A 14259-nucleotide genomic window follows, 5' to 3' on the forward strand; every position below is an offset into this window, starting at 1 on the left:
ATCAACATTTGAATTCATTGTGATAAAGAAAGCAGCAGGAAGAAGAAGAATTGAAGAAGAAAGAAGAAGAAAAGATTGAAGCGTTGAAAAAATTGGAGGAAGAAAAGTGGGTGATTGTAACATCACACACATAACATCACATAATTTCCCAAAGCAGGGTCAACTCAATAAAATAATTTCCTAAAATTTTCCAGGAAGTTTAATGTTTGAAATTATTGTCGATGTTTGGCAAAAAATTATTCATTGCATTGTGATTATGAAGTTCTAGAAAAAATTCAGAATATAAATATATATTATATATATATATATATATATATATATATATATATATATATATATATATATATATATATATATATTGGTACGAGGTTTTCGCTTAAGCAAATTTCGTTAAAAATTGCTGTCCATTTAGCATTTATTAACTTATATATATATATATATATAATAACATATATAAATATATATATAATTACATATATATAAATACAATTCAATTATATATATATATATATATATATATATATATATATATATTTACAATATTCTATAAATTCTACCGATTGTTTGGCGTTAATATGTTTGTAGTTCGTTTTTTCGATTTTTCTCACTAAAGTTTTTTGATGAACGTTTAGTTTATTAAAATTGAAAATAAACTTATTTTCCGAATTCATGCTGCAAATAAGGCCATATTTCGATTCCGAATGAATCATCATCAGTGCGGTTGATGTTTATATAGGGAAATATTGACTGTCAAAATGAACTTAGATGGAAATTAGGTGTAAAGTTTCTTTATTGGCTGGTCATCTACTTTGGTCTCCTTTTCTTCATCGATAGCATCATATTCTTCTTTGTCACTATTTACAATGCTAGTTTTTATTACTTCTTTGTTTTCATTGTTGGTTAAGCGCCGGGTTGGGAGTGAGGTTGTCATTTTTTGTTGTATATTTATTTTTGGTTTATTGATGTCAATTAGGACTGCTTCCGCAATTTTAAGATGCGTGTAGTTGCTGTTCTGGTATATTACTTTGGTGTTGCTGTCGAGGATTTCACGGCTAATTGTGATTGAGTGTGTTGAGTCCAAATGAGATTTGATAGCACCACTCTGTTTATGCATCGTAAGCCTTCTAGTCAATGAGGTAGTACCAGTCCCGATATATGAGTCATGTTGACGTGCACAGCCGTCAAAGGGGCAATTAAATTTATATTTTACGTGATTACGCTTTAACATAGAGTTATCTCTAAGACTACAGTTGTTTTTCAGTATTAGGTGAGACGTCTACAAACATGTTAACGCCAAGAATTTGGTAGAATTTATAGAATATTGTGAAAATTATGGTCTATTACCAACACACACACACACACACACACACACACACACACACACAAACACAAACACACATATATATATAAATATAAATATAAATATATATATATATATATATATATATATATATATATATATATATATATATATGCTGGTAAAAGACCATAATTTTTACAATATTCTATAAATTCTACCGAATGTATATATATATATTGTCTTTAATGAAATTTTATAGCTTCACATTTGTTGTATGAGCAAAAATTTCAGCCTTCGCTTGAAATTGCTTAATGGTATTGAGTTGCAATTATTTATTAGTTTCTAAAATCATTATTTTATTTTTCATATGTAATCCTTTTCAATTTGTTCTTTTTTTCATTTCATAATATTGTCTTGCATGTTCTGACAGATTTTGCGTCCGTCAGATTCCGATTTTTTTAAAAGAATAATAGTAAAAAAATAACATAACATAATATAAATGTAGAAATCAAATGAATGAAGGCCCAATGGCCTCAATGTCAAACGAGATACTTAAAATAGATTAAAATATCAATACGCACTCATTAGATCATTTTGTGGATGATTGAATTGGTCAATGAATCTCCATACGAATGATTGAAATGAATATTTTTGTAAATGATTGAATCAACAAGCTAATAAACCGTTTATTTTAATTGTTCTTCAGCGGTTTGAAACGTTTTTTGTAGTTTTTTGATTTTTTGTAAAGTGACAACATCGGTTGATTTTGAAAAAGAAAGAATTTATTTGAAATTTTAACATTTTTTTACTTTATAATTTTTATTTTACTTTTTATATTCACTTTAGTAAGAAGAACAAAAACAAAAAGCAAAAAACTTTGAAGAAGCAGGAATCGAGAAGAAACTCGCAAGTAACTGCAGAGGAAATTAAGGCAGACGAGTTTCAACAGCAACTGAAAGAACTCCAGCAACAAACTGATCCAGAAAATTCAACTTGTGTCAATGAAACGTTTGTTATTTCGTCGTCGGTTCATCTTTTTTTTTGATGGGTCAATTAATTGATTTTTTGAAAATAATAACAGTGATCCGTTTGAATATGTATCATGGAGAAGAATTCCACAGTCTAAGGAAGATCACGTGCTTGAAGAAAGGTCGATATTCATGGTTTTCTCATTGTTATATTTTTATCTATTTGAAATAGAAAAAATTTAATTGCAAATCTTTTTTTCATAAATGAATATTGAAGATCAGTTCAGTTATTAATTCAATGCTTTCTTTGTAGTGCTCCAAAAATCATTTGCTCCCAAACAAACTTTGTTGTGGTTTAAATTTTTTTTCAATGTAGAAAAAGGCAGAGAAATGTTTTTTTAAATATGCCTCTGCAGGTTTAAGTTATTTGATGCATCCATGAATGATGTGAACGCGGTGTTACAAAGTTGGCAGAGGTCTACAGGGATCCAACACGCATCCATTCAATTTCCTGATAGCAACAACTTACAAGAAAACAAAGGAAATAAAAAGAATAAGAAACAAGGTCAATTATTTGATGCTTTTTTAAATGCCGGTGTATATATTTACATTTGATGTGTTTATTTGTGGGTGTGTGTTGCGCTCACATTTAAATGATCACAATTCACTTTCAAATCAGACAAAGATAAAAAAGACAAGCCAAAAGAGAAGGCGTCAATGGTAATATTGAAACATTAATTATTTATATATATATATATATATATGTGTGTATTGTATATATATATATATATATATATATATATATATATATATATATATATATGTGTGTGTGTGTGTGTGTGTGTATTGTATATATATATATATATGTATATATATTTTTACAATATTCTATAAATTCTACCGAATGTTTGGCGTTAATATGTTTGTAGTTCGTTTTTTCGATTTTTCTCACTAAAGTTTTTTGGTGAACGTTTAGTTTATTAAAATTTAAAATAAACTTTGACGTTGTAAAAATTAACTTTGGTGTTGTAAAATTGAACTTTGATGCGAATTAGGTGTCAGGTTTCTTAATTGGCTGGTCATCTTCTTTGGTCTCCTTTTCTTCATCGATAGCATCATATTCTTCTTTGTCACTATTTACGATGCTAGTTTTTATTACTTCTTTGTTTTTGTTGTTGGTTAAGCACCGGGTTGGAAGTGAGGTTGTCATTTTTTGTTGTATATTTATTTTTGGTTTATTGATGTCGATTAGGACTGCTTCTGCAATTTTAAGATGCGTGTAGTTGCTGTTCTGGTATATTACTTTGGTGTTGCTGTCGAGGATTTCACGGCTAATTGTGATTGAGTGTGTTGAGTCCAAATGAGATTTGATAGCACCACTCTGTTTATGCATCGTAAGCCTTCTAGTCAGTGAGGTAGTAGTAATCGCGATATATGAGTCATGTTGACGTGCACAGCCGTCAAAGGGGCAATTAAATTTATATATTACGTGATTACGCTTTAACTCAGAGTTATCTCTAGGACTGCAGTTGTTTTTCAGTATTAGGTGAGACGTCTTTTTATTGTTGTAATAAATTCGGAGTTTAACTTTACTATTTGGGTTGGCTGGTGTGACATTTTTATTGATGATATGCTTAAGAATAGCTTCATCTACCTTGTATGCTGTTGACATGTGATTTCTGTAATACATCTTGATTGTTATCTTGATTGTTGGTACTAGGAAGGTTATTTTACAACACCAAAGTTAATTTTTACAACGTCAAAGTTAATCTTGACAAAGTCAATATTTCCCTATATATACAACAAGGAGCACTGACGATGATTCATTCGGAATCGAAATATGGCCTTTTTGCAGCATGAATTCGAAAAATAAGTTTATTTTGAATTTTAATAAACTAAACGTTCACCAAAAAACTTTAGTGAGAAAAATCGAAAAAACGAACTACAAACATATTAACGCCAAACATTCGGTAAAATTTATAGAATATTGTAAAAATTATGGTCTATTACCAACATATATATATATATATAATATATATATATATATATGTATATATATATATATATATATATATATATATTACGTTTTATCAGCAGTCTACATTTGTGGACAACGACACGGATGCTAACATCAAAAAGAAGACAACGGAGGAATTGTTGGAGGAAGGGATAGGAGTGCCACACGTCGTGGTGGATGTTTCGTATCAAAGTCTTTCAACTGCTTATGACTCAATTTGCCAGACTATGGTTCTTCCAAGTCCTCAAGAAGTCATTTTCTTTTTAACTAATTATTTTAATTAATTCAATCATTGTTAACAAATTGTTGTGCTCACAGACTGTGACTATTGATATTGTTAGTTCACAATGTAATACTGTAAATACTTTAGTAAAATTTGATTTCTATTGACAAAATGGATGCGTCTACATGCCAATAATAATAAATTATAAACGGGAATCTTCGAATCAGGACCTCTTCTCCGATTCAGAGTTTTGTTATCAACAATATTTGAATGAACTGGTTTTCTCAAATCCATTTATAAATTAGCAAGTTTGTAATCTTTTTAATCTAGCGTTGAATTTGGCAATCGAATAAAAGAATGACTCACAAAAAAGCTCACATCTATTGCACATTTACACCTTGTACGTCTTTTTTCTATTATCGCTTGGAGTGATTCTATATACCTTAAACTAAAATCCTTCTAAGTTTGAACTAATATCTTTTAATAAATCCAAATACTCAATTATTATTCCTTCTATTGATATCTTACTTTTTATTACAATATTCTTATTTTTTTTTCCTAAGTTTCGTGATCTGAGCTCTATCTTTGATTGATTCTAGCATGTTCCTTTTTTCTCAGATTATTTGTGTTGTTTCATCAACAGAGAATAAAAAACTTTTGCCTTTTCTTGACGATCCTACACTTCTCCTACTTGTTACTTTTTTAGTCTTATCTAGGATTGATTATTGTAACTCGCTCTACTATGGTTATCCTGATTCTACACTCTATCCTATAAGTAAAGCTTTTAACTCTGCTGCTCGTCTAGTTGCTCGTGTCCCTTTCTTTTCTCATATATTTCAACATCTCGTTCTTTTGAACTGGCTACTTATAAAATATAGAATAATTTTTTAATTTTGTAAATTTATTTGCAAGTCTCAATTTAAATTATTTCCTAAGTATTTTATCAAATATATTATTAATTAAACCTAAGCCTTGGTTTACAATCGTCTTCTCATGCTCACTTTTTTAACTTCAGTTTAACATTATTACGCTAAATCTGCTTTTGCATTTTTTGGCTCTTTTTTCCGGTACTCTCTACCTTTTTCTCCTTTTTCTCTGCCTACTTCTACATCACTTACGAAGCTTAGAGCTGATTCAAAGACCCATCTCTTTTTGAAATTCATGGAGTAGCGCTGTTGAACATCTCTGAAATGGCGTTTCAGAAAAAAGTTGATTGACTGACTGACTGACTGGCTGACTGGCTGCCCGGCTGACTGACTGACTGGCTGACTGACTGATTGATTGATTGATTGATTGATTGTTTGATTGATTGATTGATTGATTGATTGATTGATTGATTGATTGATTGATTGATTGATTGATTGATTGATTGATTGATTGATTGATTGATTGATTGATTGATTGATTGATTGATTGATTGATTGATTGATTGATTGATTGATTGATTGATTGATTGATTGATTGATTGATTGATTGATTGATTGATTGATTGATTGATTGATTGAATAATTGATTGATCGATCGATTAGTCATTTAAACTGAAATTATCACTAAAAAAGAGTTCAAAATCATTTATCAAAACATTTTACAATTCTTACAATCTTGATCAAACTAGTTTTTTTAAACACAAGCTGTTTAAAGACTAAAAGAAATCAAATTTTAATAAAATTTTGAAAACCATATATAAATTCATACTTTTAAAGTTTATTTGTTGTATTAAAGATTTTAGAAGGTCTTGGTGAAGGCATATTTGGTCCTCCCCTACCTCCTCCTATGGTGTATAGTGTCGTGTCTTACCCTCATAAAAGAACAGCACCTCCTCTCTTGGCTAATGGTGGCAAATATTTTACTCTTATTTGTCCATCCAACATTTCTGACATGTAAGTTTGATATATTGTTTAATAACGATTTTGTTATTTAAATATCGTATTAATTGAAGTTCTCAGTTGACATCAGCCGATCAAGAAGTTAAAGGCAAGACATCTGTCGGATCTATTTCATCAATTCCTCATAAAGCTAATAAAAGTAAGGACAAAAAAGATAAAATGTTTGAACAAGAAAAAGAGAAAAATGAAAAATTGAAAGAAAAAAAGAAATCACATACCACCGGTAAACAGTCGAAAAGGTCGCATAGTTTGGAGCCCGATCAATCCAGTGAAAAAATATCAGAAACCACTCAACTCCCGATTAAAGCACTTCCAGTAAAGTAAGTATAAATAATGACTGGAACGTTATCTTTAATAATTGTTGTTTTAATTTATGCAGTTTTAGATTTTCTAGCTTTGTATTTGTTTATTTTTAAACTTATTTTAAACGAAGAACTTATATTTCAAAAATAAACATGACCTAGTTAGTAGCTATTAAATGCGATTGCAAGTTAATAATGCTTTTGGTTTTGGTTCAGATTTCAATATTACATACTAACTTGCACATTTAGCTACTCTTTAAATTGAAATTTTCAAACGATTTAGATGGTTATGATGATGGGAATATGAATGGTGATGACTATTCAGTTTATTTACATCCAACGCAGTATAACGTTTGCGATGAAATTTTTATTTATTAGAAGTTGTCGATGGGTTATCCCAGCGTGTTCAGACCATGTTGTGCAGGTTCAATTCCAGTCAGACACCTGTGCACAATTAGATCAGACGTACACATTTCAAGTTGTTGGCAATAAAAATTTATATCCTGTTTCTTGTCGAGCATTTTCTGGCTACCCTGGCATCACTGGAGATCCCAAGTAGAATTTTTGATGGAAATGATTCAATTTTTCGTTTAATAATTTGTTTCAATTGTGGACCGCGTGGGTTATTACAAACTTGTTGATATGTCAATTAATCTAGAGTTGTGTTTGCGTGCCGAGTGAAGTGCAAGAAAGAGAATGAAATTGTGCATAAAAAGTACGTCATGTCAAATGGAGTTTTTGAATTTGGTCCACTCATTGTTGGAAAGCCAAAAGACAAGTCTAGTTTTTCTGTTAATTTATCCATACAATTTTTTAATTCATCCTTATCATTATTAAATTTTTTATTTTAATTTTTAACTTTCAAATATAGAAATGTTTGAATTAGGTATAGAGAATGTGTATACGAAGAAAACGTTGAAAGGTTGAACATCATGAACATATCACTGTTCACTGCAGAGGTGAGTTTTGCATTTCATAGAGACGATAAAGAAGAAGTTTTCATGCTACATCCTCCGTTCATGGTGCTTGCTTCAGGGGAGAAGAAAGTAAATTGTCATTATTACTTTTATAGGTTATAGGAGAGTATGTTTTAAAGAGTTTCTTAGCGAGTTTCATAAACATCTTTAAATAGTAGTCGTACATTTTTCATTGCAAAGTTGATTGCAAAGTAGACAGATAGAAACTCTATTTTTGAAATATGAAATTATATTAAAATATTTTTAAATCGAAATCTTTGATTAGAATGCTCCGTTAAATATGAAAATGTACCAGGAGCTCTTTTTATGGGCATATCCGAAAGCGAATGGTCTCATTGAAGACACTTTGGTATGTTGTGTTAAAGACAATCCCCAACCAGTCCTATTCAAGATTTCTTGTGAAGGTGTCACTCCGGAACTGGTCGTCAACAAGGAACTTCTTTTCGACAAGGTGCTCTTGCACAGGTCTCCGTTTATTTCAATTTTTTTTGGGGCATTTAAATGTTCACAGATGCTCGTTAAATTTTATCTATTTTTTCAAATTTGTGTTATTTGATGTATGATTAATTTTTGGGAAACGAGCAATTTTAATAAATAGTTCTGGATTGGATTTTGATGATTCAGTCATACCATAATTAATCGCATACGACACACAGACACTTACATACAAACCCACAAACACACGTTGGTATATGCATTCGTTCGTGAAAGTCTGGGGTATTGCAGAGGCATGTTTTATGGCTTGTCAAGTAGAGTTGTTTTTGTTCTTCAGTCTATCAAGAATAGAACAGCCAATTGATTGCCGGTGGTCTTAAATTTAATCATGTGACTCCCATTTTTGGAAAGCTTTTGTTGGCTCATTATGAGAAAAATAATTTCATAAAAACTATGTCCTACAAAGTATAAAGCAGTGCATAGTTTGTTGGTCCTACGTTTCTTCGAACATCTACGCTTATCAAGTATAAAATTTAGTAATAGTGCGACACTCTTGTATTTTTTTGAGTAAAAAATAAAAGAAAACAGTGCCATTACTTTTACAACATCAATAAACATTTAGACGTGGATTGAAAGCTTTGGTACTCACCAACAACACTGCTGTTCCGGTAGCATGGAAGTTGTCTGGCCACGAAGGACTTGGTGAAGAGTTTTCAGTTGGCCAATGTGAAGGTGTTGTGCCGTGCAAGTCCACGTGTGAGGTGCCATGCTATTTTAAAGCTTCCAAGCCAATTGTTGTTTCCAAGAAAACAATTAGACTTGAGGTAATTTAATTTTGGTAACAAAATTTATTGAAGAATTGCAACAAGCGATCTTACGCGATGTAACGTTCATTGAATGATTCAATCAAATTAACAATGACAGGTGTACGATGTAGAGAACCTATTGGGTTTGATACATACAAACAACGTCCAAGTGTCCGCAGAAGCTTATGATGTCGCTCTTGATATCAGTTTTCCTAAAGGTTTTCTTTGCTTCGTGACTTCAAATAGTATTCAACTGCCATAAAACTTTAATCTGCCAGTCTTATCGAGTAAAATAGCCCCAATATTATTAATGACAACAACAATAACGGTAATAAAAACAAGCGTTTTAAGTTTTGTCATGAAATTCGTAACTTAATTATTTCAGCGTTTTCGATTTTATTCGCCACTCTGAAAATACAAAGGGAATTATTCATCATATTTTTCAATGTTTTCCGTTTCAAATGAATTTCACAAGGCGACATTCTATGAATTTGTTTTTTTTTGGTTGAAAACTCTAAATGTTCGATTTATTTTTTTCATTTTTGGCTTTAGGAAGTGATGGTGGGTTAGATTACGGTTTATGTAAAGTTTGTGAAGAGAACAAATTGGTCTGCACTTTAAGAAACAAAGGCAAGTACGACATTAATTACAGGTTCCAGTCTTCAGTTCTTCCTTTGTCACATGTTAACAAAAAATTTTTCCAAGTTTTTAACGTTTCAAATTGATAAATTTCATTAGTTTATTGGTTAACTTTTATAAAGTAAAATTATTGCTCAACCAGACTGGAGTTTGTATATGTGAACAAAAAATCAAGCGATTATCTGAAGTACTTCAAGACCACTCCATCGTCAGGACTGCTCACCCCGTCCGATAAAACATCCGTCCAAGTTATATTCTACCCTAAAAAAGAAATTGCCATCAAAAATCTGCCGTTGCTTCGGTGTTTTGTCATTGAATGCAAGCAAGATGAAAAGAAAAATGATGACAAAAAAAGCAAGAAAGAAGGTAAAACTCAACTAGACGATTGTGAACTAAGTGAAAGGAGTGAAGTCATAGCTAGTATTCCCATTCAAGTTTCTGCCAGATCCACATTTACAAAGTTAGCAGTGTATATTATTATTAATATTTTACCAACCAGTTTTTTCAATGTCCATTTGAGTTTATGATATTGTGATACAAATCGGCTGCATTTTTACTTTGGATCATTTTTTAGGTACAAAATCATTCCTAGCAAGGAGTTAAATATGGAAGCAGTAATGACAACCACAAAAAAAACGAAATGTTTTACCATTGAAAACATCGGTGAAAAATTTGAACTTAGATTCAATATATATTTCAAAAAACAGCAGACACCCCCGAGCCCAATTTCCAAGTCGTCGTCACAGTCATCACTTGCATTAAAAAGGTTTGCCGGTTTTTTATGAAAATTATTCTGTGTGAAAAAATATTAAATTTTTATTCAATCAAGATAGTTTTTATTTTAACTTCAATTGATTTTTTAAAAACTTTTATTCAGTTCTAAGAACAAATCAGCATCTAAGTATTCAGCAAAATCAAAGAAATCAACTGACAAGAGGTAAATATTTCGTTTTTTTCCAGTTATTATTTTGGATAACAAATTTATAAAAAATTTCAAACTGAAGTTTTTTTTCTGCTGATAAAAACAAATATAGCAAGCAAAGCGTCAATCTTATTTCGTCAAAGTTGACTTGCGGGGTTTTCAGCATCTATCCATCGAGCGGGACAGTGGAAGCCGGCGGAAAGATGAGCATCTCTGTCGAAACGTCATCAGATGTCGTTGGAAAATTTGAAGAGGTTATAGACAATGCATTGGAGTGAATTTTATTTAGGAGTTGATTATTTCTAATTGTATTATACTACTTTTTTGTTTTCAAGCCCGGTATTTTATTATTTAATTGTTGTTGTTTTATTGTTATCAGTTCAATCTTAAATGATTTTTTAGAGTTTCCTTTGACGATAAATGAACTTGAATGATTTTATTTATGACTGTTATATTACAAGGTGGTGATTGATATTAACCACTGTGAATCAATTTATTGGAATTAAAATTAATGTTAGAGTCAATGAAGAAATATGCGAAAGCTTAGTAAAAAACATTCAAGTCTGCGTCTGATGGTAAAACGAAGGATTTCCTTCATATTCAGTTGATTAGGATTACATTGATAGCATAGCATATTAAAACTTTGTTACAATGCAAATAGATTAATTGATAGAAAATTCTTGGTTAAAATGAGAACCCTTGGGTACATAAACGAATAGAATCTAATATTTGGATAGAATGAAAATGTTTGGACGGAAGGAAAATATTTGGATAGAGTGCAAATATTTGGATAGTTTAAAAATATTCGGATTGAGAATTATTTGAAAAGGACAGATTACTTGGGATAGAATTATAATCATTGAACATAATGAAAATATTTGGACAGGCGCTCAAAGTCGTTATGACAAAAAATATACAAAATTTTTTATCTTATTATTTTGTACGATGTTGAAAACACTTTGAAAACATTTTTTAAGAAAGTTTTATAAAGCCATAACTCTCATCGAATGCAAAATAGTTGAGTGTATAATCGGTTCTGATTCTATTTTTAATTCTGGTAAAATTAAATGTTATTGCAATAATTATAAATTCATATGAAAAAATAATTAAGCTAATTAATAGTTAAATGCTGGCTAGTGTTCATTAATAATAGGATGCGTGATAGTCATTAATGTCTTCTCTACGTTTTACAGGAAATTTTTATAAATATTGAAAACGTTGGAGAAGCTTATAACTGCAAAGAGGCTTATAGGGGGCTGCCATACAAACTGCTTGTTCAATATTGTATACCCAGGTTTGAAGTGGAAGACGCCAGCATCATATTTGAAGAGCACGCGGTCAGTTTTTTGCGTTCTTCTTATTATTATTGTTGTTATTATTACTATGGGTATATAGCGTTTTTTTTAAACTTTTCGAAAGCGCTCAACAATTAACTTGATAAATTTTACACCATATTTTTATTTTTCTGAAATTTATGTATGCATACGTGTATGTGTGTGTGTATATGTGTGTCTATTTGTGTGTTTGTGTGGTGTGTGTGTTTTAGTTTCTTGTTCAATTGTTACAGTATTTTTGTATTCGTTTCTATTTTATTTAATTTTCGTTTTAGTTATTGTTCCTATTTCTATCGAACATAACAGCTTTTCAACGGCGAAAGTAAAATTAAACTAAACTACAAAGTGTGGTTTTCCAGATTTTCTAAGAAAATGTAAAAAGCGACAAAATTTTCTGTCGTTTGAAATTAATTTAAACGAAATATTTCCATGTAAAAAGTCTTAATTTCAGCTTCCTTCTCAACAACAACATCTAGTTAATTTTCAAAACTTACTGGTTTCAAAAGAATTGTATAATAAAAACTGGAATGAACAAGAGAAAGGTCGCCATTTTTTTAAATCCAAGCTCCCCGTAACACATTTTTGTTATTTATATTTTTATTGTTGTTGTTGTTGATGTTATTATTATTATTATTACTATTGAATTGAATTTATTTACTTATTTTCAGTCAGAGGACCAAAAAAGTTTAAAATTTAAATTGTAGATGAGCCAGCCTGAATAAGTTATACGCAAAATGTAGACATTTCAAACGGTTTAATGAATTAAAACATCTAAACATGCAACTATGCACAACGCATCACTTATAAATCCACTCTCAAAACGTCAATGGGAGATGAGAACTATATAGCATAAATAAATATCAAGATATCGATTGAACTTATGAAAATGAATATAATGTAAGATAAAGATAATAGACAAAGTGTTTGCAAATAAATAATATAATACAAAATTGTAGATCTCTTAAAAGTGCTTTTAAATAAATTTTACGAAATGTTCAATTTCAAAAAGCCATCTTTCCACGGAAAAACAATTGCCCCGAATGGCTCAAATCATTTGGCATCATTGAGCTAAACTTCATCTCTCTGATTTTAACGTTTTCGGACCACGAACTTTTACTAGTTACTATATGGCAATGTGAATATACAAACATACAAAAAATCAAACCTGCAAACATACAAGGATGTTAACATGCAAACACACAAAAATGTGAACAAGTAAGCATACAAAAAAGTGAACATGCAAACACTCAAGAATGTGAATGTGAACAAGCAAACATACAAAAATGTGAACATGCAAACATACAAAAATGTGAACCTAGCGTTGCCATCTCAATATTTACGAACAGACAAAGGATCAAAACATTAGAACACTAATTTATGGATGCTAAGAAAGATGATTTCATGCTAGTGCTGCAGATTAATTAAAAAAATAATTGAATGCGCGTTTGTTTCTCATTTTGTTGTAATGAATATTTTAAGGATAATGATAATGACGATGGCAAATTATATTCAACATGTCCGTTACAAAACTTCATTATTTAAAGGTTCAACAGGATTTGGATATTTTTTGTGTGGATCAAATGAAGCACTACAAAGGTTCTTTTTTATGAAATTCATAAATTATTGTTTTACAGTTGATAACCACAATTTCTCATCGTAGAAGGGTTTATTCTTTAATACATCTTTTAGAAATGTTTCAAATTTAAGTAGCCTACTTTTTGGCTTATCATGATTATGGTGCATTTTTGAGCAGTGACCAAACATTTTAATTAACCATAAATCGATTTGTGCACAAATTGTAAAAGAAAGGTATTTCATCTAGTCGTCTTTTTGAAGTGTCCACCTGCGCTTTTCACAATTTTTCCATTTAACGTACGTAATAACGCACTCTTCAGAAGAAGCGAGTCTTCATAACGCTGAGGGACCGTTCATTTAGTCACTGCTCTTAAAATGCGCCATATTCATTTCATGATAGACAAAAAGTGGGCTAATTAAATTTGAAACATTTCTAAAATGAAGATGTATTAAATAATAAGCTTTCTACGTTGGCTGCTATCTTTAATATGTAGTGGAGAATTTGGAAAAAAATATGTTAATTCAGTCAAAATTAATCGTTAACACGCAGGGGTTGGTATTTATAAGAAAATGGGTCAGAAATTTGTTTTCAAAGACGTCTTGGTTGGCACTGCAGCAACGGCCAGATTCAAGTTACTCAACTTAGGAGAGGTGTTCTTGCAATAATTTTTACAATGTTTTGTCATACTAGAAAACTGTATTTAACAAATTAACAATAAAATTTATTATTGCCAATTGGAAACTATTGCAAGACCGTGGAAAACGATTTTAAAGTAGAATTTTTACAAAAAAAAAAATTCGTTTTATGAATTCCGTATACCAAAGATTCCATGCGATGTGGGCATGTCGCTGAAACCAATTACTCTCAAGTCAAC

At 30.5% G+C, this 14259-nt stretch overlaps 1 protein-coding gene across 1 annotated transcript; it reads left to right on the forward strand.

The window, feature by feature from the left end:
* Positions 1-7054: 7054 nt before the first annotated feature.
* HELRODRAFT_62889 (hypothetical protein) lies at positions 7055-9639 on the forward strand (the record flags this gene model as incomplete). The annotated part of the gene is made up of 7 exons (XM_009010765.1): positions 7055-7251; positions 7355-7474; positions 7583-7742; positions 7969-8138; positions 8731-8932; positions 9033-9132; positions 9467-9639. 7 exons carry the CDS (start codon positions 7055-7057, stop codon positions 9637-9639), a joined length of 1122 nt encoding a protein of 373 aa, XP_009009013.1.
* Between the last annotated feature and the right edge of the window lie 4620 nt (positions 9640-14259).

Source organism: Helobdella robusta, assembly GCF_000326865.2.
Source record: "Helobdella robusta unplaced genomic scaffold HELROscaffold_1, whole genome shotgun sequence".
Classification (NCBI taxonomy): Eukaryota; Metazoa; Annelida; class Clitellata; order Rhynchobdellida; family Glossiphoniidae; genus Helobdella; species Helobdella robusta.